Here is a 27,111-nt window from a genome sequence, read left to right on the forward strand (position 1 = left end):
GAGTGTGTTAAGCTTTATACCATTTCTGGATTATTTCTGTAACCTCTGAGGAAGGCTTCCTCCGTGCAAGGCATTATGGGCCCCGGTGGGATCAACCGGCACTATCCCTGCCCAGAAGATGCAGATGGAAATAACTAATCCAAAGGAGGTGATGTGCTCCCAGCAGACAACCAGAACTGGAATAGAGAAGGGTTGAGGGGCGCTGAGACTCGGCTCCCCAGGTCAGGGTTGGGGGAGGGGGACGGTGCCGAGAGACCTGTATGGCGCAGGTAGCACCTAAGGTAGGTGGAGCAAGTGGGGGCCTTCTCCAGTGCCAGGTCGTAGTCTGGGGTGGCCAGGAGGTCAGTGGTGGTGGCTTAGTGGGGAACATTATGTCTGATGTGGACCCGATCGGTGAAGAAATTGGGCCAAGGTCCCTGGTGCTCCCGAGCCATGATCTCGGGGAGGTGCCAGGCTGGCATTCCTTGGCACTAGATTGGTGCCCAAGTCATGTTTCTTTGATGGGGGCCTGATCCACTCAGGTCAAGATTCCTAAGCGACCTCAGACATCTCAGACAGTGTCTCAGGGTCTTCCTTCGAAGGAGACAGAAGAGCTGCCCTGAGTCTCAGGGTAGGGAAGTGGGCAGCAGGGCAGCCGAGAGGCCGTGTGCATGCCCTGGGCCTCCCTGCTGGGTGGCAGGGGCGAGAGCCTGTTCTTCCCTAGCCCCATGCTTTGGCTGTGATCAGCCCCATCAGGCCCACCTCCAGCAGGGGTGTTGATGGTGGTGAAGGCTGGTCCCTGTCCCTTCCCCACTCTGGGCCCCCTCCTTGGCCCTTGCGTCCCCACCCACTGAGCTTACGTGTCCTGCCTTCAGCCCCTGCAGGTGCCATGACGCAGCAGCCCCAGGAGGGCTTTGACAGGAGCGTGCAGGAGGCCCGGGAGTGGATGAAGGCCGTGCAGGAGCGGCTGCAGATCAACGACAACACCCAGGGTCCCCGGGCTGCCCTGGAGGCCAGGCTTCGGGAGACAGAGGTAGATGGGGGTGGCGGGCACTGGGGGGCACGACCCCAGGGTCTTGGCCGTGTTGCTCCTCTCAGACTCTGGGCTTCCTCGCTGTGAAACGGCGGGACTGGACCAGACCAGTGTAGCTCCACGTGTTTGAATCTCCTGGGGATGTTTTTTTGTTTGTTTGTTTTTAAAGATTTATTTATTTATGCATACAAGAACTGGGGTACAGGCCAGAGGTGTGGGGGGTGAGAGGATCCACCAGAGACAGAGTGGGGAGCAGAACAGGCAGATAGACTGAAGTACACTGCTGAGGGCAGCAGCGGGCGAGACAGGAGAGGTCTGCTGCGCCATGTGGGTAGCTCCCTGGCCAGGGATTGAACTCGTGCTGCAGAGGCTGCGGACAGCTTCACCGCACTGCCCTCAACCCCTTCTGCCACCAGGGAGGTCCCTCATGGGGATGTTTTAAGCCCAGATTCTGCAGGAGGTCGGGTGGGTTTGAGAGGGGCACGTGTGGCAGTCCAGGTGACCACTCACTGCCCATCCTGGGACCATCCTGGCACAGGAAGAGGCTGTGCTGTCTGGCCCTCCTGTCCTGGCAGCTCCTCTGACCCAGGCCAAGTTCTCTACCCCTTCCTGCTTCCCTGCCAGGTCTGGGTGGGTGGGGAGGAGGCTCTCCCCTAAGAGGAGTGACCCCTGGCTTCTCCAGGCCTGACTCTAACCCCCACGTAGCACATGGCAGATGCTAAACTGACCAGAAGTGTGTGTGCCCAGTGCCTGGCCAGGTACCAAGGCACCCCAGCGGGAGCATCTGCTCCAGGCCAGAGGGTCATGGGAAAAGCCTGACTCCATCCTCTCCATGTGTGACCTCAGCCACGGCCCTGCCCTCTCTGGGCCTCAGTTGATGTATCCCTGTCTCGGGGTCATACCCACCAGGATACTCCATAATTGAATTCATACCTATGCCCACTTTCCCGCAAATGCCCCCTGCCCGGGGACTGGAAGGACAAGGACAAGAACTTATACCACCTTTTCAGGGCCAATGGTTTAAGCTTCACTGCAACATGACGAGAGAGGAGTCAAAAGGGGAAACAGTCCTGGAGAGGTCACATGACTTGTCCAAGTAGAAAAGGTCTCTGGGTAAGACACTACATGCTGGATCGCAGGTGTTTTGCCTCCTGCTTCCTACAGGGGTGTGCCTCTAGGAGATAAGAGTCACAGTAAAATCGTGCCTGGCACAGTTGGGCTGGGTGTTCTAGTGTCTGGAATCCTATTTAGTTGAACAGCTCAGTGGACTCGAGAGAGGGCAGCTGTGGGGCCTGGATGTCCTGAGTTCAAGTCCCTGTTCTGCTTCTTGCTGGCCACATGATTCCCTGTAGGTCACTGAACCTATAGGACCTCAGTTTACTGCCTGTCTAACCTGGGGTGATGCTAATGACCTCAGAATGCTGACTCAGTAGGGACGGCACCCAGGAATGAGCGAGACCCACACCACCTGTGAAGTTCCACATAAGTGATCGGAGCAAGCAGGACACCAGCCCCTTCTTGAGTCTTGTCCCATCTCTTCCCCCCACCCTACCAGTGTTTTGCCCTCTGAAAAGCCCTTCATTGGCCTGTCCCTAATGGAACTGAGGTCCCCCACTTGGAGTCACTTCTCCCCACCGCTCCCATGCCAGGCAGGTCTCTGGCAGGGTGCCACCCACGCCCTCCCTGGCCCACTAATAGTGGTGATTCCACTGACCGATTATGGGCTGGAAGCCCCCTGGTTAATTTCATAACAGCCTGGGAAGGTGGGTTTAATACCCCTGATTTTCAATAATGAAACTGATTTCTAGAGACAATGATGGACCTAAACTCAAGAAACCGACCTGGCCGGGGCTGGGCCACAGTGCCGAGTCCAGAGGGTCGCTGTCCATGGCTGTGTGGGGCTGGGCGGCAGCGGCGGTGAGGTCCATCCGACACCGGGCTCATGGAGTGTGGAAGATGGAACGAAACTAATCCAAGCAGCCTCCCGGACACGAGAGGAACATCCCTGACACGGGCCTGAAGCGGATGCGGTCCTCCCCTGAAACCTTCCATGGCCCCCCACTGCCCGCCAGAGAGAATCACACTTTACCAGGCTTCAAAAATCTACCTCTATCTACACAACCCTGTTTTCCAGCTGGCAGGAACCCCCGAGCCCTCACTGAGACTTGGCTGTGCGTGGCCTGCCTTGGTTGCCCTTGGGTCTGGCTGTGCCTGTGAAATGAAAGGCCCCTTTGTCCGGGAGTCTCTCCTGAGCTCCCTCCTCCAGCCCAGCTCCTGTGGACACCACAGGGCGGCTACTGTACTCGCTGTCTTAGGGTGCTAAGCCCTTAAGGCCTTGCGCCCTTAGCTGGCTGGCCAGCACCCCTGTGGTGAGCCAGCTTACGCCAAGTCAAGGGAGGGCCTCAGGGGGAGGGAGACTACCATCAGGTGAGCCCGCCCAGGGCTTGACCTGGAGCCTGGGGAGGGGAAGTCGTGTCCTGGGGGCCCCACTATTGTCCTTTCCCCAGCTCAGGCACGATTTGTGCTTTGACCTGTCAACGCCAATTTGCAATGAGACAGATGTCTGCCAGGGCGGGCGGGTGGAAGGGGGCAGCTAGTGCCTCCTCCCCTGCCTGCTGGGAGGGGCCCCCAGGGTCCAGAGGGCCCCTCCCCCAGTTCAGGACATGCGCCCAGATGCCTGTTTGCTAGAGACGGGGATGTGTGTTCCCATCCGGTTCACTCGCTTGCCCGCTGTGTGGCCTCTGGGCACCACATTTCTCTGTCAAGTGCCGGAAGAACCTCTTCACCCCGGGGTGCTGAGGTCCTGCAGGTAGGGGCCCCTGTGAAGGAGACTGCTTCCAGGAAGCAGGACTCAGGTTGAGAGCTTGGGGTGGGTTCAGATTTTCCCTATGGCCGCGGCAGCTTGAGAGAGTTTCTGCAGTTCCCTGAGCTTCAGCTGGCGCAGGAGAAAGTGACAGCTGCCTCTGTGCGGGAGGGAGGGGCGACCGAGGTGACCTGGTGGGACGTGCTTGGCCCAGCACCCGGCACCTGGCAGAGTCGGCCTGTGGGGGAGGCTCCTGGTGGGTTTCAGTGCAGCCCTGTCTACACGTCTACCATCCCTGCCTCAGCCCGAGCCCCGGGGCTGGCCTCAAGGGCCCCAGTACCTTCTTTCTTTGCCCCCTGGTGCCAGCTGCCCCTGCCCTGCACAGGGTACCTGGTCTCAGCCAGGTGCTGCCTCACCCATCCAGGCCCCTTTGTGGCAGGTCCTGGCCCCGTTTCCTTGGGCCTGGCTTCAGATGTGGGATGCACGGTCCCTAAGCTCATGCCCAAACCCGCATTGCAGTGTCTGCACATCTCGAGGGCTCTGGGCCAGCGCTACCCACTCACCAAGCCTTTCTGGATTTCCCCACACCCCCTCCTGGGAACTCCCAAATATTTTGTGGTCTCTTGGCTCCTGTCACAGTCATCTGTGCTCTGTGGCCACAACCCCCCTTAAGCACTGAGTCACGTTTGTTTATCCCCGACTCCAAGGTCCAGCAAAATCCTAGCACCGTATTCAGTTTAGTACCTAGCACAGTACTGAGCATGGTGCCCAGCACTGTACCCAGTTCAGTACAAAGCACAGCACCCAGTTCAGTACTCAGCACAGCACCCAGCATAGTGCCCAGTATATTATCTAACAACTACCTAACACAGTACCCAGCACAGCACCCAGCACAGCATCACCTGATTTGGCTGCCTGGAGGGAAGGTCCTGACTAACCCCATTGCTCCAGCTGTCCTGTCCGGTTCCCCCAGCTCTCCCTCTCTCCGCCCCCCTGAATGGCTCCACTGGCCCTTCCTGTGGGAACCTCCTGTGACTGCGGGTCAGACACCCTTCCTGCTGGCTCGGGTCCCTGGCGTGCACTCTGGGCTGCGTCCTTGCTATGGTGGCTTAGAGAGGAGCCTGTGCCTGCCTAAGAACCCAGTCACTGGGGCAGGAGTGCAGGGCTGGGCCGATTTCTCTGAGGTTGGCTTCATTTAGCCACAGTCTCTGCCCCGGCCCCAGCATTGCCAACAGCGTTTAGGTGTTTCTGCTTCAGGGCTAGCAGGGCTTGGGCTACTGCCTTAGGAATTGGCCAGCTCTGCTCTCTCGGGCAGGGAGGCCACCAGCTCACTGCCCTCCTCCTAGTTCACCTTGCACAGCATTCACTGGGGCAGCCAGGGGCCCCTCTCCTGCACCCACCGAGAAGGGTCAGGAACAGGCAGCCCATGGGGATGGGCGAGTGGGTATGATGGAACTGACCGCCTGCCCCCAGGGAGAACAGAGCTGGTGCTTCCGGCAGATGTGGCTTGGGGGTAAAGGCAGGTGGGAAGGTACGTGCCATTTGGTAATAACAATGGGGAGACTGCTGTGAGCAAGCTGCAGCACCCCATGCTCACCGTGACCCCAGGTCACCCCTGCCACCCCGCCTAGGGAGTAGGTGGTGGCCTTGGAATTGGAATCTAATCCTGTCTGACTACAGAGACCAAGCTTCGGTTGCCAAAGCGTTGGAAAGATAAAAATAATGACGCTGGCTGACGTCAGAGGCACCGGGTGCAGACACTGGAGATACTGCGGGTTTGGTTCCAGCTGATAAGGCAAATCCTGCAGTAGCTGGGAATGTCCAGGTTTCTCGGGGTGTAGAGAGGTACATTTGCACTCTGCTGTGGCTGGTGTGCAATGGCACCACGACTAGGGAGCCCGTGCGCAGGCCTTCGTTGCTGGGAAACGGGATGGGAGGTGAGCGGCCGCTGCTGGACAATGGCTCCATGGAGCTGCCGGGCACAGGGTGGCCTCAAACTTGCCATTGTAGAGAACGTGCTCTGGGGAGCTCAGTTGCGAGGCATGACTTTGTGGGGCTTGGTCCTCCCAGAAGTGAACACCAAGATGAGTGAACACCAAGATGAGAGCATATGTGCAAGGTGTCAGTAGGGAAACATCCACGGACCGGGAGAAGGGGAGTGGAGGGGAGTGCCCGCCAGGCCGGGCGGGATGAGGCAGACCCACAAGCCCAGGAGAGCCGGTTGTTGCTCAGGCTGCCCTGTGGTTCTCCGGCGACTCTGCGAGGCCAACATGGGCTTCCTGAGCCGTCACCTGTCAGGGGAGCTTGCTGCCTCCCAGGAGCGGCCCACCCTGGTGTCCCGCGTGCTCGCTGGTAGGGCAGCTGGGGCGTGAGGACCTGGTGCAACCTCACCCTCGGGGGAGTGGTGGAGCCGCCCCTGGGGCTGGGTCGGGCTGCTCCTGCAGTCCACCTGAGGGGCAGATTCCCACAGCCCGATACACTGATGCTCACTTCGTGTGCATTTTCTCATTTAAACCTGAAAAAAATGAGAGAGCCAGGCACTAGCAATACCCCCATTTTACAGATGAGACAATCAAGTGGACACGATGAAAGTTGTCTCAGTTCACACAACTGGAAAGGGGCCAAGTGGGGAAGGGAGGGAACTTGGATCATCAGAGCCCAGCGGTTCCGTGCCAACGGCCACTGCCCCCAGCTTCCCTCCCGGAGCTGCAGCAGGCGGCCCAAGGTCACAGGGGAAGGGCGCACCGGAGCTGAGATTAGAACCCAGTGCCTCCAGGCTCAGTCCCAGTCCTGCCCATCCCGCCTGTCTTCCCAAGGCCGTGCCTGTTTGCATTTTGCCTAATCCCTGGAATTGGCTTTTGTGCCCACAACAGAAAATATGCCAGCTGGAGCCCGAGGGGCGAGTAAAGGTGGACCTGGTGCTGCGGGCAGCCGAGGTTCTCCTGCTGAGCTGCAACGACCTCCAGAGGCCCGAGATTCTGGCCCGGCTGAGGGACATCAAGGCCCAGTGGGAGGAGACGGTCACCTACATGACTCATTGCCACAGGTAGGCCCCTTGCCAGGCCTTGCTCACACTGCCACTGACCCTCCGTGCCCACCCCTCCTGGCTGCAGCCTCTACCTGAGGGACGGTTCTCCAGTCCTAGGGCTGCTGGGAACAGGATGTTCTCTTGGGAGCTGGGCCAGCCCTGCCTGCCTCTTTCTAATCATAATCAAGCTTAATAATAGATAATAGCTCATCATGTTTTGCCAACAATTAATCCTAATGGCCTTGCCTGTGTGCATCCGCCAGCAGGATGACAGAGCCGTCCTGGAGTAAGACGGCTGCTGCCTTGCTAGCAGTTTGGCCTAGATTCTCTGCTGGCACCAGGGGAGCAGGTGGGGCTGGGGGGGCAGCCTGGGAGTGCCTCTTGTTCTGCAGTGCACCCTGGGATAAGTGAGCCTCAGGCTCCCCCTCCGGACAGTGATATAATCAAGGGCCTTTTGAAGACTTGGGGAGGGTGGGAGGAACTAGGGCACGTCAAGAGCAAGGCACAGTGCTTGGCACACAGAGGGCCCTCAGTAAGTAGGAGCTGCCAGCATCCTCTCCATCCTTATGAAACTGGGATGCTGAGTGGACCAGGAGACTTTGCAGTGATTTCTGTTCTTCTAGCCCCTTCTAACTTGGAATCCCAAACAAAGGTGCTTATGTTGGCCGGCCAGATAGGGCCATCTCCACGTTACATATGGGGAAACTGAGGCACAGGAGGAGGCAGGATTACCAGTAAGTTCACAGCACCCCTGAAACCCAAACACAGCCATCTGTGCTCCCATCTCAAACCACACCAGCTTTGCTTATCCCGGACTCCGGCGTCTGGACCGTGGCCAGTGCCCAGCCTTCTGCCCCCTCTGAGCTGTGATGAGCCTACAGATGCCATCATTAGCACGCTCCCCCTCTGACCCCTTGTTCTGTGGGCCATGTGGGGTCAGAGCCCAGCTCACCCTGTGGAGTCAACCCCAGAGAGAAACAACTGGGGGTGACTATCGATTATGGGAGTCTGGGGTCAGAATGTGGGGTGCTGTGGGCTAAGAGATCCCCAAGATGTGTCAGGAGAGCTGGTAGTTCTTAGATCTGAGCCACCCTGATCCTCAGCGCCAGCCCAGGGAGCAGGTCTACTGGTCAGAGGGGGCTTGTCTGGAAGGACTGAGGCTGGGCCGCCAATCCTGAGGGTCAACAAGCTTCCTGGGGGACCAAGGCCACAAGAGGGCATCACTGTGCCCCCACCTACAGCCCCCTAGTCCTGGGGAGGGGTGTGGCTTCCAGGCTTCCAGGGAAGCCTGGAGCGGCTTCCCTGCCCTGGGGCTGGGCAGACGGGTTCCTCACGCCAGGTCTCTGCCCACAGCCGCATCGAGTGGGTGTGGCTGCACTGGAGCGAATACCTGCTGGCCCAGGATGAGTTCTACCGCTGGTTCCAGAAGATGCTGGTGTTACTGGAGCCCCCCGTGGAGCTGCAGCTGGGCCTGAAGGAAAAGCAGTGGCAGCTGAGCCACGCCCAGGTGCTGCTGCAGAACGTGCACCACCAGGCGGTGCTCCTAGACCGGCTGCTGGAGGAGGCGGCCTCCCTCTTCAACAGGATCGGGGACCCCAGTGTGGACGAAGACGCGCAGAAGAGGATGAAGGCCGAGTACCACGCCGTGAAGACGAAAGCCCAGGTGAGCGGCGCCGTGGGCTCCGTCTGCTCCCATCAGCATTATTCACCCCAGCGGCCACCCGCCACGCGCCTGCTCTCTAAGCATCTCCACCCACTCATCGCCTGGCCTCCCGTGACAGCCACTCACACGCCCACCCACCCATCGCCACCTTCCTAACTAGCTGTCGGTCACTGCTCCTCTGTCACCCGCTGACCCACCACATCTCCACGCCTTCCCAGCCCCCCCCACTTCCCTACTCAGCCGCCTGCCCCTCCTGTCCCGTGTCCTCGCTCGTCCGCCTTCCCACCGACTAACCCAGCTCCTGTCCTCCCACAACCCCTTCCTCTCCCCGACATCCACCCACCTACTCGGTGGTCCACCCACCTTTCACCCACCCATTTGCTCCTCCATTTCTTTTTTTTTTAAAGATTTATTTATTTATGCATACAAGAACTGGGGTATAGGCCAGAGGTGTGGGGGCGGGAGGTGAGAGGATTCATTAGAGATAGCGTGGGGAGCAGAACAGGCAGACTGACTGAAACACACTGCTGAGGGGAGCAGCGGGTGAGACAAGAGAGGTCTGCTGTGCCATGTGGGTAGCTCCCTGGCAGGGGGTCGAACTCATGTTGCAGCAGCTGCGGGTTGCTTCATAGGGCTGACGCTTAATCCCTTGTGCTTCCAGGGAGGCCCTGCTCATCCATTTCTATGCTTTTTAATTATGGGATTGAATTTATTAGATGCCACTTATCTATATCATCATACAGATACATACAGATGATGGTGCAGGTGATGCACCCAAAGCCCTGAGCATGTGGTAAGACCCATCGCTCTCCACTGCCTGTCATCCCACCCACCTACTTGCTCTTTTGCTACCTGTCAGCCACCTTTTCACTCACCCTCCAGCTCCCGCCACCTAACTACCTGCCCACCAATCTGCCACCTAGCTGTCTCCCTATCCTTCCACGCCCACCTACCTTGCACCCTCTACCCACCCACTGCCCCATTACCCACCGTCCACGCACCCAGTGCTGAGCACACATGGGGTGCCCAGTACGCATGAGTTGACAAACTGATGGAAGTGAGGTTCATTTCACCCGACTTCCCTCCTGTGACCTCAGGTGACCATAATCGCCTTCCACAGGTACCACCTCCAAATACCATCAAATTGGAGCTTAGGGCCTCAGCATGCAGATTGGGGGGTGGGCACATTTCAGACTGTAGCAGATGTTATGGATCCACACTTGCCTTTCAACAATGAGGGCCCCGTCATCACTTTTCCTGCTAGTTAACAGACCAGTGTCATCACCTAGGAAACTCCATCTTGACTTCTGATATGTTAGTGGGCAACCCCCCGGTATTGATGGGGCCACAGAAGCTCTGGGGCAGGTGGGGGCGCCTCTGGAATGTGGTTTTCATAACCACCCCCTGGAGGAGAGTCTTACCAGCACAACTGCCAGCCAGGGCCAGCACCGCGCATGCCAGATGAAGCATGGGAAGTCTGAGCAGCAGCTGGTCGGCTGCCAGCGGTCCTGCTTGTTTATTTGGTTTGATTGTTCTTAATCCCCTGATTCCGTTTTCTGAAGGGCCAGCAAATAGTAGCTCCCCGTCCCTGCATCCTGAGGCTGCCCTGGGACGAGGCAGCTGGCCTGGCTGTGGCTATCACACCGGCACTCCCCGCAGCCTCTGCAGAAGCATCAGTCCCGGGCCCTGTTAATCGGTCAGATTTTGACATTCCTGACAGCCCTGCCCGCCGGAGATGGCTTCATTGTTTGGTCCAAGGAGAAGGTTGAGCGCCCTCCCATTTGTCACCCTGGTCTCCCCCAGACGTGGCCGGCGCGGCTGCGGCTGAATTGTGCTCCGTGACCCTCAGGCCTGGCACGGAGCTCAGCTGGATGCCTGCCCTGCTTGGCTGCATTCCTCGCAGCGTCTGCTCCCATCACGAGGCTTTTATTTACTCTGGATTTCCCCTCGTGCAGACACCTCATTACTCACACGCAAAGAGCCACCCCAACCCCAGGCACCTCATTGAAGAATCCGCTTCACTACAATGTTTATCACCATCAGTGTCCACATGGCATTTACTCTGCTTGCTATTCCTGACGCACTGTGCTTCATAAATGGGCTTTTCCTGGGAGGGTTTTGATGGATGCAGATAATCCCAAGGGAAGGGAGCCAGCAAGGGCAGCAAGAAGGAGACAGTTTCTGCCTCCCGGTTCACTTTCAGAGTCAAGTGGCCCGTGTTTCCCAGCTGCCCGGCATGGCTGGCGAAGCCTTAGTCCCCAAAGTGGGAAGAGTCCTTGGTCCTCACCAAAGGACCCGCTCCTGTGCCTTGATTTCCCCATCTCTAAAATGGGACTATTTTCTCCTACTTGCGGTGGTGGTTGCAAAGGTTCAAGTGAGTTAGCATTTCTGGATTTGTGAAGAGCTTCTCCAGGGCAGGGGGGCAGATCCAAACATCCCCCATCTGTCGACCCTGCCCCTTTGAGAACCATTGACTTAGCTTCTAGACAGCCAGGGCAGTTCTGGGATGTGGTGGCTCTGTGGCTGACCGCTGAGGCCAGCAAGTGAGGGCCTGCAGTCTGCCCAGCCCACCGCTTGATCTTGTGTAGCCTGTTAAAATGGTTTTTAACATTTTTAATTATTGGGAGGGGGTGTGAAAAGCAGTTTTTCATGCCACAAGAGAATGCTATAAAATTCAAGTGTTACTGCCCGTGATTCATTTTCTTGGTTACCTGTGTTTTCTTGGCGTGTTTGTCCATGGCTGCTCGGGTGCTGCAACCTATGTAACACATAAATGGCTGAGTCGTTGCACAGAAACCACATGGCAGGCCAGGCCGAAACGTCCACTGCGTGATGGAAACAGCCTGCTGCCCATGGCCTAGAGTAGCGATCTTGACCTCTGACTTTTGCTGCTTAAATCTTGTCTGTCAGCCCTCACAGGAGCTGAGTGGCCTCCCAGCATCAGTGTGGTCATTTTTGTAAGGGAGGCCTGGTAGTTGCTGTGAAGATGAACTAGATGAACTGTGAAGATGAACTAGGTAGTTGCTGTGAAGATGAACTAGTTGCTGTGAGATCTTGTCAGGTCCCAGGCACATAGTAGGTGCTTAGTAAGTAGAAGTCCCTCCTTCCCCTTTCAACATTCCTGGGAGATGCACCAGGGCAGGCAGTTTGTAGGTTGCCCCAGCGGGTAGCAGTGCCATCCCAGAGCCATTAATTCAGCCAGAGGAGGTGAGTCCTGAGCCAGCGAGGCTAGGTGGGCAGGGCTGGGTGTGACAAGAGTGCCCTGGAGAGCAGGTGACAGTGAACAATGACTGTTCTCAAGTGCTCATCAGTGGTCCTGCATTGTCCAGGAGGTGGGGTGACATTCCAGCCCCTCTGTACCCCAATGAGGTGGGTTCTGCCTTGACCACACCAGACAACTGGGGAGCCTGTGGAGCAGAGGGGTGAATTAGGTGCCTGAGGTGAGCCAGGGTTCAAGTCACAAGCACTGGGCTCCCAAGCCCAGGTCTTGTCCACTGGGCCACAGACCTGCATCGTGGGTCCTGCCCTTGACTTCCAGGCTGCGAGATTCGGTCTAGAGCCTGGGGGTAGTGGGGAGCCGTGGGGGGTTTAAAGAAATGGTGCCGTATCATAGTGTGTTTTGCAAATCAGAGTGTAGGCACACAGTAGATCTTATAGCAAGAACACCATTAATTCCCCAGTGACAGCCACCCTCAGGAACACCCTCTTGTCCCTGTGTGGGTAGCAAGTCAGTGGGATTGTGTGAAAAGAGATAATCTCAACCCATGCAGATGGCATCGCCATGCCCGTGAGGAAGCGGGTAGGGCACCTTGTCGACCCCAGGACTGGAGCACACCTGCTGTCCTTAGTCTCTGCTCTCAGTATTCTTTTAGTCTAGTGACACTAGGCAGGTCACTTTACCTCTTTGTACCTCAGCTTCCTTGCCCATCGCCCTGGGATAGTAGTGGCACCACCTGGGGACTGGCCAGGAATGTTTGATGAGGTGCAGTCACATGACATTTGTAGCACCTCCCAGCACTCGCAGTCATGGTGCTGTGTCCCGGTGTCCACACCCTGTCTTGAGCGCCCTTTTGAGGACATGGCGGGAGAGGAGGTGCCAGCTGTAGCGCTGGCAGGCTAAGCGCTGATGTACTCTGGTCTCCACAGCCAAGAGCCTCTTGGGTTATTGCTAATAAGGCAGAGAAAAGTGGGATTCTTGTCTCCAGTGAAAGGGTGGGTGACTGGATCCTCTACCTCCTTCACAAACACACATGCTACACATGCACCCGTGCACACCCATGCACACACACACACTCATGCACACACACACACTCATGCACACACAAGCACATGCATGCACACACAGAGAAAAGCCTCGAAGGCTGGGAGAGCCCTCATGGCTATTGACTCCCCTCCACTCCCACAGGAGAGGGTGGCGCTGCTGGAGCAGGTGGCCCAGGAGCACGAGCATTTCCAGACCCGCGTGGACGACTTCCAGCTGTGGCTGAAGGCGGTGGTGGACAAGGTGAACAGCTGCCTGGGGCGGAAGTGTACGCTGACCGCGGAGCACCGTCTCTCTGCACTACAGGTAACCCCCTGAGTCTCCACCCTTGGCCATGGGTGGCACTTCTGAGTCCCAGTTGATCTAATAGGATGATACCAACATCCACGATGCAGACCCCACGTGAGGAGCCGCTTGGGCTCAAGCTCAAACTGGTTGGGGCCTTGGCCGCTTGGTGGTGTCTCTGAGCCATAGGGGCATTTGGAAACCCGAGGCCACAGCAGGGGGGTCTAGATACTGGACCTCAGATGGGGTCATTTGGCAATGTCTGGAGACATTTGGTGTCACACTGGAAATGGGGGGGTTTCTGGCATCTAGTGGATGGAGACCAGAGATACTGCTCAATATTGTAGGGTGCCCAGCACCCCCAACCTCAACATCAGAAGTGCCTAGCGTGAGGGATGGTGGCCTGCCGTCGGGAGAGGCGGGGTACACCCTGGCCAGGAAGGACTGGCTGTGACCTAAACTGGGCTTCTGAGTCTCTCTGTAAAGTCAGTGGTACATCATCTTCTTCAATAATTCAAGGACCACTTTATATTTTTTGGAAGCGCTACACAGCGCCTGTACATTTCTTTAGTATGTTCATTTGAATTAACTCACCTTTCAAAAATAAACCATGAACAGTGAACAAAAAGATATCTGCTATGACTTGTATAAAAATGTTCACAGCTGCCTTATTCACAATAGCCCCAAACTGATAAAAAAAAATGCAGATTTTGATCAGCAGAGCATTGGATAGACCCACTGTGGAACAGACTCTGGATATGAAGGAATACTCACAATAAAAAGGGATGAGCTGCTACTGTGTGACCGCAGCATGGGAAACCTAAAACACAGTATGTCGAATGAAAGAAGCCACTTTCAAAGGACAACAGAGTCTATGCCACTATGTGCAGTTCTAGAATCTTCTGGGATGTTAGCACTGTCCTTTATTTTGATAACGGTGTGGATACATGGGCATGGCGATGGTCAAAACTCTTGAATGGTAGCCATTAAGATCCGTGTAACTGCTCCATGTAAATTACACTTCAATACAAATCCAAAACTATTTGAAAGCCTTCTCAAAGAAAACATTTAAAGGGGCTGACGTAAAAATGAAAAAACAATGAACTTGTATATAAAAAGAAAACTGTCAAGGTCATCAACAGAAAGCCAGTGCCTATTCAGACTTGCTAGGTAGCCATACAAGTTCATATAAGAAACCCTATGGAACCATCGGGAGACTTTCTCCTTGACCTAATTAAACACCTTGGCAAGGGCTACCGTTCTCGGGCTTCGAGTCACTGCTATGGAGGCAGACGGCTCCCTGCTTGGACGGGTGCCTCTGGCTCCCCCTGGGAATACAGGAATTTCTGTTTCATCTGCCTTTCCCGGGGACCGTGGAAAATGCAGCAAATGTTGTTTCCTTCCACCTCCCGACCCATTAGGACATGGCCAAAGATTTCAGCAGGTCTGAGGACTCTTTGAAGAGGCTGGAGGAGCAGGCTGCAGGGGTTATCCAGAACACCTCTCCCTTGGGTGCAGAGAAGATCACTGTAGAACTGGAAGAGATGCGGAAAATTCTGGAGAAGCTGCGAGTCCTCTGGGAAGAGGAGCAGGGGCAGCTGCGGAGCCTGCCCAAGTCCGAAGGGGCCCGGGAGCTGCAGGTCCGGCAGCTGGAGGCTGAGCTGGCAGAGTTCAAGAAGGACCTACAGAAGCTGGCTGAGGAGGGCCTGGAGCCCACAGCCAAGGCAGCGTCCGAGGACGAGCTGGTGGCCCGCTGGAGGCGCTACTCGGTAAGTGATGTTTGACCAGGGCTGTCCAGGGCTGGCCTTGGCATCGCTACTTGAAGCTCCTGTGCCAGGTGGGAGAGCCCTGCTAACCTTTTACACTCACTCTGGTCTTCCTGGGTCTTTGGTCATCTAAGTCCTCTGAGTATCGTAGACGAGTTGGGTGTTTATCCCCATTTTCTGGATGCGGGGCTTATAGCCTAGAGAGATATTTGTCCAGCATCCCCAGGGTCACACGATGAGCTGGTGGGTGAAAAAGACCTGCAGTGGACTGGTGCCAGGTTTGTCATTCCCTTGTCCGATGGTGGACGTGGTTTATTGCTTCTGCAAGTGCTCAGTCCTGTCATGTTGATAAGGTCCCGCCTCTGGTGTGTCTGTGAAAGCAAACCTGAAAGTGGAAGTTAGATCAGGTTTTTTTCCTTTTGTGCTTTAATGTCTGTGGGCAAGTTAACCATTGAGCCTTGGCTCCACCAGTGCCCAGCTGCGTGTCAGCCTTTCCCGAGGTGGGTGGTGTCCATATCCCTGCCCCACCCAACTCAGGTGTCACATCAATTATGAGCAAGTCGTGACTAACTGGAAATCAATGCAAGGGAATTTCGGAATTTATTACTAATGACTTTTGTTCTTAAACAGGATTCACATGGCTACTGTTTGGGGCAAAGAGCAGACACACCTGACTTGCTCCAACCCAGCCTCCACTCCCACCCCCAAGTAGTGGGGTGTCCGGGGACAAGGCAGGTGTGGCTTCAGGCAGGGCAACAGCTTGGGGAACAGTGTGGTTATCCCAGCTGTCTTGTAGGACATCTGGACAAAATCAGGACTGTTTCCTCTCTTCTGAGAAACAGGCAAACTTCGGGGAAGCAGCTTGCGTCAGGGTCTCAGCTGTCAGCAGGCAGTAAGAAGGGTTCTGTGAGGGACAAGTTCATCTTGGAGGTTGTTGGTGAAGTGAGGTCGCTGTCTTCCCAGCACATGCCGCTCTGAGTGCCATGGCCCTGCATGGTGGCACTGTCACTGTCCCCTTTTACAGATGAGGAAGCCAGGCTCTAGAGCAACGAGGGCTTGTCTCCACTCCTGCAGGTGGTAGCAGGGACTTGAACTTGAACCTAGGCAGTCTGATTCAAGAGTGCTGCCTCTAACCTCTGTGCCAGCGCCGGCTCCCAGTTTTAGAAAGTCAGCACAGCGAGAGGTACAGACCAGGAAGGCGACACAGGCGCTCCTATGTGATCTCCCACTGATCTCACCTCCCGCAGTCCCAGGACCCTCCCCATAGAGCAGGGCAGGGGGCCTGGAATGAGTTGAGATGCCCTGAGCCTGCTTTCCTGGGCTCTGAGGTTCAGGACTTCAGGCCTGGTTTGGAGATGCCCATTTCACCCAATTGTGTCTAACAAAGGCATTTGGTGTGTCTTTGTCTTCTGTGAAAATATGTGTAGATTTCCTGACATTTGCTTAGTAATTGAGTGTGGACAGAAATAGTTCTGAGGACAGGCAGAGCTCACTGGCCGACTGTACACAATGGTCTCCCCTGCCCTTAACCACTGCCTGGAACCCCCTATTTCACCTTGCTCCCTGTTCATCTGGGTGGGGTGCACCTGGATCTGAGCCAGATCCCCTGGTCCCTGTGAGTGGGGGGGGTCTGAGCAGTAGCACAGCTGCCTCCTAGGAACCTGGGGTCCACCTGTTCTGTGTTCGGTCTCTTGTCCAGTGGGAGTGGCCCCGTTTTACCCAGAAGACAACAGCCCAGGTGTGTGCTGGCAGGGGGTGTAGAGGTGGGTTTCCTTGCTGGCATCTGCACCTTCCCTCCTACCGACCATGCTCCCCACCAGGGCCAAGGTCCGTCAAACTCCCAGGACGGCAGGAAAAGACCCGAGTGTCAGAACACAGTGGGGTGGAACATTTCAGGGGTGCTCGGTGACTTCCGGGGTCATTAAATGAATGGGGTCCCCCGAGTGCACTGCATGGAGTCAGGCTCCCTAAACACTGTTGTCTGCACTGTTGTCTCATACTTACCATCACTGGTTTGGGGTCCCAAAGGGGCTTCGGGGCAGGCTGGCAAGGTCTGAGCTCAGGGGAGGGCCTGTCCCTGCCCTCAGTGGTGGTTTCCTCCCAGGCAGCCCAATGCCCCCCCCCCCCCGCCCTATTCACATATGCTTCCTCCCAACCTCATCTGCCCTCTGGGGTGCTCTGTGTGCTGCAGGTGAACAGGGCGGCACTGGCAGCCGAGGAGCCCCGGGTGGACAGGCTGCAGGCCCAGCTGAAGGAGCTCATGGTCTTCCCCAATGACCTGCAACAGCTCTCCGACAGCCTTGTGGCAGCCATCCAGGAGTACCAGAGGTACCCATGCAGGCCGGCAGGCAGCCCAGGGCGCACCCAGCCCCCACTATGGGGCCTCCTCACCCCACCTCATGCCAGTCTCCAGGAGGAGGCTTACCTCTCCTGCACGGAGACCCCTTCAATAACTTGCCCCTCTCAGCCACGGGCTGTTTCAAGGCCTGACTGGGCTCAGGACTGTCCCTCCCTGACAGGGTTTTACAATTTTGTCCCTAGAAAGATGCCTGGACTTTGTCTTCTGCACGCTGAGCTGCTCATGAGCCCATTTCCACCAAGCCTTTCATGCGGCTTAGTAACAGGGCAGCCACTCCCCTGCCTGCTGGTGGTGCTGATCCAGGCCTCTTGGCCTCGCCTCAGACCAACCCCTGCTCTCGGCACCCATAGGCTCAGTCACCACGGGGTCTCCCGTTTCTAGCTTGGCAAAGACCCGAAGAGCAAATAGCCACCCCGTGTGGGACTGAGCAGAGGAGATTTGGAACCAGTGCCTGTTTTGCCCCATGAGCCTCAGATGCTCTGAACACAGCACGGAAGTCCAGCAGCCCTGGGGCCCTTGTCCCTCCACTTGAGTGGGGTTCTTCCAGAGTGAACTGAAGGAGCCCCCTACTTGCCGTGTCTCTCCCCCAGGGCATGCCCGGGCCCCGTCAAAGCAGGGGCTGTGTCCCCATGGGGTGCTTGAGAAGCCAGTGTCCAAAGCAGGCCTCCCTCTCCCTCCACCTTCTCGAGCTGCAGCGTCACGAGCTGGTTATTCACGACAGGGTGCTGGACGTCGTATTTGAAGTTATCATATAAACAGTCTGGGCCTAGGATAGCGGCATCTTCCTCGAGAAAGGCTTTACTAAGTGCCCGGGGCAGGCCAGCTGGAGTCTCCGGCGTTCCTTGTCAAGGCTTGAGGTTTCTGCTCACGAAGCTGGGCTGCAAGTCTGTTTGAGGACAGGCTTTTTCCTGTGCACTTTTACATGGAGAGCACGGGGCTCCGAGATTCCGCAGACACCTCTTCTGCTTGTGGGGTGGGAGGGCACCCACCCTGGGAGTAGAGCCAGGGGATCCAGGCAGAGAGACCTCCCTCCTGGACTGACCCCTCCCTCCCTCCTCTTGGCTCTCCCCTACCGGCTCCTGGCAGCATGAAGGGCAAGACCACCAGGCTACGCAACGGCGCGGAGGTGGAGCTGTGGCAGCGCTTCCAGCGGCCCCTGCAGGACCTGCAGCTGTGGAGGGCCCTGGCCCAGAGGCTCCTGGACGTCACCGCCAGCCTGCCGGACCTGCCCTCCATCCATACCTTCCTGCCCCAGCTTGAGGTAACCGGGGCTGGCCAGGACTGACCAGTGCCTATGGGGAGACCACCCAGCCTGGCATTTCAGCCACTCTCTTAGGAAAGGTGTGTTCAGGCCCCCTGAGAGCCAGGTAGAGCTCACTGCACTGGGTGGGTCAGCGCTTGTTACCAGCACAAGGGCCAGCCTAGTACTTAGATGGGAGTGAAGTCTGGTACCCGCGGTGACCTCAGGACTCTGCACTGACCCCCCAGCCCTCCCCTTCAGGACCCTCTGCAGGCAGTCCTCTAGTGGAAGCCAGGGGAGCCAGGGCAGTGGAGAGCAGCGTGCCCAGCCTTATCTTTGCTGCGTGTTAATTAGGATGCATGTGACAAGTGACCGAATCTGAACAGGGGCGACTCTAGACACAGAGACCCCAGCACCAGCTTGATCACTCAGCGTTGTCACCCAGAACCCAGCTCTTTCCCACACTAAGCGATGTCTCCCCTCACGGGACCAAGGTGGCCCAAGCATGTCCCCTCGCAAGAACAAGCTTGTGTGCTGGCAGGAACTGCATCTGGGCGATCAGCCATGTTCAACAGGGAGGCCAGGCCTTCCCAGAAGCCCTGGCAGACTCTCCAGAAGCCCTGGCAGACTTATCCTAATGTAGACCCCATAACCGGGCACTTAGCCACTCAAATACAATCCTGGCGGCCAGTGAGGGAGAGGTGCTCTGCCTGTTGGGTGAACAGTTGACTCCTGTCAACAGGGTGGCTGACTCACCTGTGAACACTGCCTGATGCTCTGGTGGGCTTCAGGTCATAACATGCTTTGGGGTCACGGGATTCTGAGGCGTGTAGGGCAGGAAGAGACGTGCGATCAGAGATGTGAGCCCAGCTCGTGCCGGCTCTCGTTGTGATGACAAAAGCTGTGCCCACCGGGAGCCTGTGAAGGTTTGTGGAGAAGAAAGTCACCCCGCGAGCCAGAGGACTGCCATCTGCACGTTGGGAGACTGTCTCCATCATGGTTTCTGGGCAACCTGGATTTGCTGAGAACCATTAACTGGGGTTACTCGTCCCCACTCTGCCAGTAGACTAGGGCCTGCATTTTGGGGTGTCTACCCTCTGATTTTTCACTTGATGTTCAAGTTGGAACAAGAATTTGTTTTCTCTCCAGTTCTTAAGCCACAGGGCCTCACCTTTCCTGGCTGGGGTCCTGTGGGCCACCCCCCCCCCCGCTCTCCTCCGAGCAGCCTCACCTGGGAGCGTGTTTGTGTGTGTTTGGGCCCCTCACCTGGGGGCCTCACCTTTGTGTGTGTTTGTGTGTGTTTGGGCTGCTGGTGGGGGGACATCATTGAGGACCGAGTGGGTAGCTTGTGTTCTGCTGCGGGTGGAGGGTAGATGCTGGGGGCAGCAGGGGGGTCAGGGCTCCTAGACCAGGGGCAAGGGCCTGAGGCAGTGGCACGGTCAGAGGCAGGAGGGATAGTAGGGCTTGGATTTCTGGGACACGTAGGAGGCAGAGCTCGGCCCTGGCTTTGGTGCTGAGCAGGATGTGGGGGATGGGAAAGGAATCAAGTTGACCAGAAATTCAGACCTCCTGGCGCACACCCACAGCCGCCTTCTCCTCGGTTGTGCCCCGGGCCTGCCCCCACCCTCTGTCCCCCGAGTCCCTGAGGTTCACGGAGGCCCATCTCCTGCAGGCGGCGCTGGCGGAGAGCTCCCGCCTGAAGGAGCAGCTGACGATGCTGCAGCTGAAGAGAGACCTGTTGGGCAGCATCTTTGGCCCAGAGAGAGCCGCGGCCCTGCTGGAGCAGGTGGTGAGCTCCGTGAGAGACCGAGACCTGCTGCACAACAGCCTTCTGCAGAGGAAGAGCAAACTGCAGGTGAGCAGGGCCGCGCGCCCAAAGGGAGCCCAGACACGGGGTAGCTGCCCTCTGGCTGCCCTCTGGTGCGTCCCGACCCGGCTGCACCACCTGCCACGGTGTGGCCCTGGACTTCGCCCCATCCCTGAACCCCCGCATCTGTGAACTGGGTGGGATTATTGGGGATCCTCCCCCGGGTTTTGTAGCCGTCTGTCCTCTGCCCCTGGACACTACAATGCAGAGGCGCTGTTTTTCTGCTTACAGCAAAACTTTTAATGTAGTGGCCCCACCCCTATATTAAGTGCATCGTTATTTAAAAAAACAAACAAACAAACTGGAACTGTCCTCCAAGGTAAGCTGGGGGCAGCCGAGGGAGGGGGGATGTCGAAAGAAAACACAGAGAAAAATGTCCATTTTCAACCCCCGGAGAACTGGAAGCCATCACTAAGAGGGACAAGGTGCTAAGTGACAGCACTAAGCCAAGGACATAACATGGCCTGTTGGGGACAGTGTAGGCTATGACGTGACAAATGCCGAATCTCTGGTCAGGTGACCACAGCTGTGATCTGGAGGAACTGATTAGGGGCCTGGCACTTGCTAAGGGCTGCACATCTGTGATCCCAGCTGATCCCAGCTAATCCCAGCATCGAGCACCTAGCAAGCCTTTTCGGTTTGCAGGCAGATGTTGTCTGCTGCATTGCTCGGCTCGCGGTGGCGCAGGCAAGCAGCTGGAAAGGCACGGGCGTGTTCAAGAAAACATTATTTACAAAACAGGACTCTGGTGGGATGTGGGGTGTGTGGTACCAGATATAGTTTGCCAGTCCCTGTCCTAGAGGCCAGAGTGACTGTTGTGTGAAGTCACCACGGGAGGAGTGTCAACCCCCTCCAGAGCTCCAGGAAGTCTTCCTGGAGAAGGTGACACCTAAATGGAAATGAGCTGGGCAAGATAGGGCAGGAAGGGGCAGCTGGATTGTGAATCTCCGGTTGTGCAAGCAGGAGCCCGGGACGGGGTGGCAGGGGCGGGGTGGGGTGGCGGCAAACTCACTGCTACGTGCCCCTTCTGTGTCTCCGCAGAGTTTGCTTGCTCAGCACAAAGATTTTGGGGCGGCTTTTGAGCCCTTGCAGAGAAAGCTCTGGGACCTCCAAATCAGGGTCCAAGCCGAGGATGGGCTTCAGTGGGACCTTCCTGGGAAGCAGGCCCAGCTTTCAAGGTTGCAGGTAAGGAGTCGGTGGGGCCTGCATTGCCCCTGCCAGGTGCTCACTGCCCCCAAAGCAGCTGCCCTCGGGAGGCTGTATCTCGCAAAGCTGTGGCTGTCCCAGCACAGAGCGAGCCCCTCTTTTAAGACCCAATTTCCTATCAACACTGCTGATTTACCTGATGGCTCCTGCCTCAGAAGGGCCTTTAGCACCTGCCAACTGCTGTCCTTGAGCCCAACAAAATGATAAGCTGTGCCTTTGCTGACTCTGGTCCCCAAGTCTAACTTCAATTTTTTTTTTAAATTGCTCTGCTAAGTGTTCCTCATGAAACCAGAGGCCTTCGGTGAAATAAGCTGATTTGGGGGCTAAGAATAAATGTTGTAAAATACCATAGGCTGATCATTGATAATTGTTGCCTGGATCAGGAGCTTACTGGTTTTTAAATACACATGCTATACCAGCCGTCTATTTAAAACCCTAGCAGGGCTCATACTAAACTCGAGAGTTTTCTTTAAAGGACATTAAAAATGGTGCATTCAGGGCTTGAACACTCAAGCAGGGGTGTGATTCTTCATTAGGAGCGGCCAGGGCTGAGATTCTTCACCAAGAAGAGCCCAGAGCCCTCCCCGCACAAGCACCTCGGGTCTTGGGCAGAGTTTGTTTCATCGCAAACTCTCACTGGCCCAGAGAGTGGGCCTATTCGGTGGCCATGATGGTGTAGTTGAGGGGAGGGGATCCCCTCAGACTCCCCCAGAGTCCCCACATCAGCTTCTGTGATGAGAGACTCCACTCCCTCCTTGCTCTACTCAGGGCCTGCAGGAAGAGGGGCTGGACCTGGGGGCGCAGGTGGAGGCTGCGAGGCCTCTCATCCAGGGGAACCTTGGCCAGCAGCACAAGATGGACCAGCTTTCTGCCGACTGCCAGGCCCTGCAGAGGACACTGGAGGTAAGGGCTGGAGCCTGTGCCGTGGCAGACACCAGGCCCTGGAGTCCAAGCTCCTGAGGCCTCATCCCCCCTTATCTTCCTTCATTCCTTCCAACCCTTTTCTCTTGCCTTTCTTTCCTTCCTTGCTCACTCAGCGTATAATCACTGAGCACCACCTGCATGCCAGGTAGTGTCCTGGGCCCTGAGGATGAGGCAACACAAATAAGATGGCCAAGACTCTGCCCGAGAGGGGGAGGTGTTACGTTCTCGAGGGTAGATGGACAATGAGTCAGCAAGCCAACCAGCCAATAAATCCCACCTGCGCCCAGGACCCAGCGAGCAGGGCAGGCTGCTCAGACCCTGTGGGGCCTGCCAGGGAGACACCTTCCTGCTTGCTGGGTGAGTTTCAGGTGGAAAGGCTGAGCCAGGGCCTCACCTGCAGCGCCCTCTAGTGGCCACCTGGTTCTTCTCTGGTGCGGGCCCAGCCTTGGCTCCCCTGCAGCCAGGGGAATGGTGCTGGAGAGGCTCCTTGAAAATGGACCTGCCAACAAGTTAAAATGCAGGTTTCAGGCCCCACCCAACACTGACTCTGCCGGAGCCCTGGGTCTGCAGTGACTAGTGCCCCAGGAGTGCCAGGCCAGCTCTCGGGCAGCCACACCGCAAGGAAACAGTCTAAGGCTGGGTTCTCCACCGTCCGTCACTAACAAATGCGCCTGACGTCTTTGAAATTCACAGACAGTGTGTTACCCGCACACCTTAAGTGTAATGTAACGTCTAAACTAGAAAAGAGACTTTAAAAGGAAGCAATTATAATACAATAATGCCGTGAATAGCTAAGTGGTCTGCTCGAGGGCTGTAATTTTATCTATAAGGCTGTATTAGGTTGTTGCCTAGATTATTCATTTGGGTGGCTGTAAAATAGTCCATGTGGGGCTAGACCTCAGGGTATTTATCATTCCGCTGTTGAGGGCACATGGGTAATGTTCCAGTTGGGGCTCTTACAAGCGACACCCCACTCATGCTGTTGGTGAAGACGTGTTTGCGTCTACCCCCCGGGGGAAATGGTGGGGTCATGTGATGCCCGTCTTCTGTTTTCCCAAGTGGCTGTGCCGTGGCAGTGGACAATAGCACCCATTGCCCACACCCTCATCCAGACGTGGCCCTTTCCATGAAAGTAGGACAGGCTTGGAGGCGTTTGAAACCAGACCTGTCTTGCCCTGATAAACTCTGCTCCAAGCAGAAGGAGGGACCTGTCTCCCTTGTTCCTGCTGGGCGGGGCGGCCTGGGACCATCTCTCCTTGGGCCCAAGCAGGTCTGGGGTCCAGCAGGGCACAAGGGACCCAGATCTTACTGTCAGCCAGTGCTCACTGTGCCCTGGCCCCTCGGGGCTGTGCCGCAGGACCTGGTGGATGCATGCAGACAGCGCGTGCGGGAACACTGCGCCTTCAGCCACAAGCTGCTGGAGCTGAGACAGTGGATGGCCGCAGTCACTCAGAAACTGGAGTCATACCGGGGGGATGCAGGCCCTTGGGATGCTGAGTCCCGGGAGGTCCTAGTCCAGGTAAGAGCCCAGATCCCGCCCCTCTGCATCCCCAGCAGGTTTGGGAGGCCACAGCTCCCCGGAGAGGGTGCAGAGGCCCCCGCCTGGACCTCACTCTGTGTGTGTGTGTCCTCAGAGGCTGCTGGCTGAGTTCCCGGAGAGGGAGGCCCAGCTGCTCCTGATCGAAGCACAGGGCCGGCTGGTGATGAAGAATTCCTCCCGGGAAGGGGCCACTGCGGTGCAGCTGGAGCTGGCGGAGCTGGCAGAGTCCTGGCAGGCCCTGAAGCTGCTGGAGGAGAGCCTGCTGAGGTGAGAGGCTCTGGGCCTGAGCCTGGTCTCGGGCATCGCCCTCTCCCCATCAAGGCAGCCCCCCACGGTGCTCCTGGCACAGACATCTGGGTTCTGGAGTCCCAGGCAGCTGAGGCGTCTCCAGTTGGGCTCAGCTGGCCCTCTGGCAGGGCAGTAGTGGGAAGCGCCCCAGTGCAGAGCAGCCTCCAAGCCCTCTGGGTCTGTGTGCACCTGCATGCTGGGAAGGGGGGGTTCTCAGCTGGGAAACTGGAAGTGCATGTGCCTTGGGAGCATTCAGGAAAACTTGAGGCACAGGCGCTGGCTAGCAAGGACCGGAAGTTGCCCACAGCATGTGAGCCCCTGTTCAACCCTCTCAGCCCCCACCGTGGCCTGGTGAGACCCCATTACGGCACCTCGTTGACAGCACTGATTTGCCTTCTCAGCCTCATCAGAAACCAGAAGATGCAAAGGACAGAAGTGGATTCTGGGAAGAAAATGGTTTTCACCAACAACATCCCAAAGGCTGGATTTCTCATCAACCCCCTGGATCCCATTCCCAGGCATCGCCGCCAGGTGAGTCAGCCTAGGGGGGTCTCTGGGGAGGTGCAGAGTCGGGTGCGGGGGGGCTCCAGCAAAGCCCCCTCCCTGCCAGCTCAGCAAGGACTTGGTCACACCCCTGCAGGGTTGACCTTTCCTGATGCAGCCCAAGGAGCACTTGAGTCAATGGACGGAGAGCCTCGGAGACCTCAGCCCAGGCCCCCCGAGAAGGTCGGGAGCCCGCGGCCGGAGAGGCCCTCACCCAGAAGCAGGGGCAACCACCCCCGCAGGGACCAGGGGTCAGGGTTGAAAGCTCATGGCTAGCCCAGGTTGGAAACTGAAGTCACACAAGTTTGAGGGGGGTGGGGTTGGTGCTTTAAGTTGTGTTTTGTGAAAAGAATTCTGACCACGTCACCCGGCCCGGCCCGGCCCGGCCCGGCTGCCTTTAGGCACGTGAGCCACGTGAGAAGGAAGGCACTCCTCACCTTCCAAGGGGACATATGAATCCCTTCTTTGTCTTACTCATCCTTTCACCCCAGAACGTCTAGGTGTGTTACTGTGTTTTGGGGGCTGTGGTGGAGCTGGGGTGCGTGACCCAGACAGGAACACTGGGGACCCTCAGAGCGGTGGAATCAGTGCAGAGCTCTCCGTGAGGGCACGTGCCCCTGCCTGCGTTAGGTGCTAATTCTGACTAGCAGGTGCCCCAGGGCCACGGTCCTAACAAGCCCCAGGCGAGCCCTCGCCCCTGAGGAGCAAGGAAGTGGGAGCCACGGGCAGTTGAAGAAGAGTCTACCAAGAGCCTAGGGCTCGATGGTGGGGGGCTGGACGCCGGAAGCCTGCTGCAGCGAGGTCAGGGCCCATTCTGGGGTAGCGATGCCTTGGGGGAGGAATGATTTGTGGGTGAACCCTTATGCTGAGGGTGTGAGGAGCAGAGAATGTGTGCAGAGAGCCAGAGGGAGGGACACCAATGTTGGGGCCATGACGCGGCTGCGGCTGGGGTTCCACAACAGGGAAGCTGAGGGTCAGGCGGAGCCATTACCCAGGCTCTGGGCACATCCAGGAGCGTGGGAAGCCACGGACACGTCAGCCAGAGCTCAGCTGAGAGCCTTTTAGATCACCCAGCCCCAGAGGCACCCCCTGGTCAGCCATCCTGGTAAGAGATGATGGTGGCCACCAGGGAGGTGCCAGCAAGGACAGTCTGTGGCCCTTAAGCAGGGAGACGCTGAGCAGCGAGACAGTCTTCCTCCCTGATGCTGCCTCTTCGCTCCTCGGGCATCCTTATCACGTGCCCCTGCCACAGGGAACCCCTCAGACACACGGCCAGTGGCTGTTTTCAGAACCTCTGATGTTTTGGTCTTGCTGTGCATTCACGCAGGCAAACCTTCTGCAGGAAGAAGGCAGCAACCGTGAAGATTTCCCCCAGCTCCTGAGGAACTTTGAACAGTGGTTGCAGGTAGAAAATTCCAAGTTGGTTCGAATCATCGCCATGAAAACTGCCACAGCCCAGGACGTGAGGACCAGAGAAATGAAGCTGCAGGTTCGTTCCCAAGGAAGGGCTCCTTTGCCTTTGGTGTTTGCCATCAGGGCGTTTGTCAACAGAAAGGGCTGCCTCTGGCCAGGGGCCCTTCAAAGTATCACAGAGGATACTGTAAAGTATCCTGGTCAGTTAGCTGTTGCTGTGTAACAAACGACCCCAGCAGTTTGTGGCTTAAAAGAGCAACTATTTATGTAACTAGATTCTGAAGATTAGCAGGTTAGGCTGAGCTCGGCTGTGCAGGGAGCCTACTGTTGTTGGCTGTCAGTTACAGGTCGGTTGGGTGGTTTTATCTGGGGGGTGGTGGGCTGTTGTGCTGAGCAGCCCAGGCTTCTAGCAGAGGCAGGCCTAAGATAGCAAGGAGTCCAGGCAAGGCCCTTTGAGACTTAGCGTAGGTACTAGCACTATGATAATTCCCCTACATTCGGTTGGACAAAGAAAGTCCCAAGGCCCACAGCCCAGGTTCAAGGGGATGGCAAGCAGACTGCCTGTTGCCGGGGAGACTGGCCAAGCCACACTGCAAAGGGCATGGGTGTGGCAGGAAGAACTACTGCATGTGTCTTTTAAGTTCTTAACCTTTGATGTGTGTTTATCTGCTGGACTGTCTACCTGGTCCTTTCAAAAATCCGCTCTGTCACTTTTTATTGCTTCCAGATTCTTGAAAAATTGAAGCTTGTCTTTTAACGTCTGACCACAGCAAATATAGCTGTTTTACAGTGTCAAATAATGCCAGTGTCTCAGTCACGCTAGGAATGTGTCTATGTTCTTGGTGCCTTGTATCTGTGTGTGGCTGCTTTGCGTGCTGGGCGGCGTTTGGCAAATAAGGTGGGAGAGTAGTGG

At 56.9% G+C, this 27,111-nt stretch overlaps 1 protein-coding gene across 4 annotated transcripts in view; it reads left to right on the forward strand.

Annotated features, from left to right (window-relative positions):
* SYNE3 (spectrin repeat containing nuclear envelope family member 3) overlaps positions 1–27,111 on the forward strand; it is a 78,106-nt gene that overhangs the window by 39,783 nt on the left and 11,212 nt on the right. For 3 of the 4 annotated variants that reach the window (XM_037503964.2, XM_037503962.2, XM_054692670.1), the window contains 14 exons: positions 855–1,012; positions 6,689–6,861; positions 8,197–8,506; positions 12,912–13,073; positions 14,474–14,821; positions 17,010–17,146; positions 18,264–18,438; positions 20,090–20,272; positions 21,326–21,469; positions 22,259–22,393; positions 23,772–23,933; positions 24,049–24,221; positions 24,644–24,773; positions 26,113–26,274. In XM_037503964.2, the coding sequence (XP_037359861.1) occupies positions 869–1,012; positions 6,689–6,861; positions 8,197–8,506; positions 12,912–13,073; positions 14,474–14,821; positions 17,010–17,146; positions 18,264–18,438; positions 20,090–20,272; positions 21,326–21,469; positions 22,259–22,393; positions 23,772–23,933; positions 24,049–24,221; positions 24,644–24,773; positions 26,113–26,274 (2,538 nt within the window). In that variant the 5' untranslated portion in view covers positions 855–868. The remainder of the gene's footprint in view (positions 1–854; positions 1,013–6,688; positions 6,862–8,196; positions 8,507–12,911; positions 13,074–14,473; positions 14,822–17,009; positions 17,147–18,263; positions 18,439–20,089; positions 20,273–21,325; positions 21,470–22,258; positions 22,394–23,771; positions 23,934–24,048; positions 24,222–24,643; positions 24,774–26,112; positions 26,275–27,111) is intronic. The other variant, XM_037503963.2, reaches the window with a different exon arrangement.

This window comes from Talpa occidentalis, unplaced genomic scaffold, assembly GCF_014898055.3.
Source record: "Talpa occidentalis isolate TD23 unplaced genomic scaffold, MPIMG_talOcc4v2.1 talOcc4.11, whole genome shotgun sequence".
In the NCBI taxonomy this organism is placed as follows: Eukaryota; Metazoa; Chordata; class Mammalia; order Eulipotyphla; family Talpidae; genus Talpa; species Talpa occidentalis.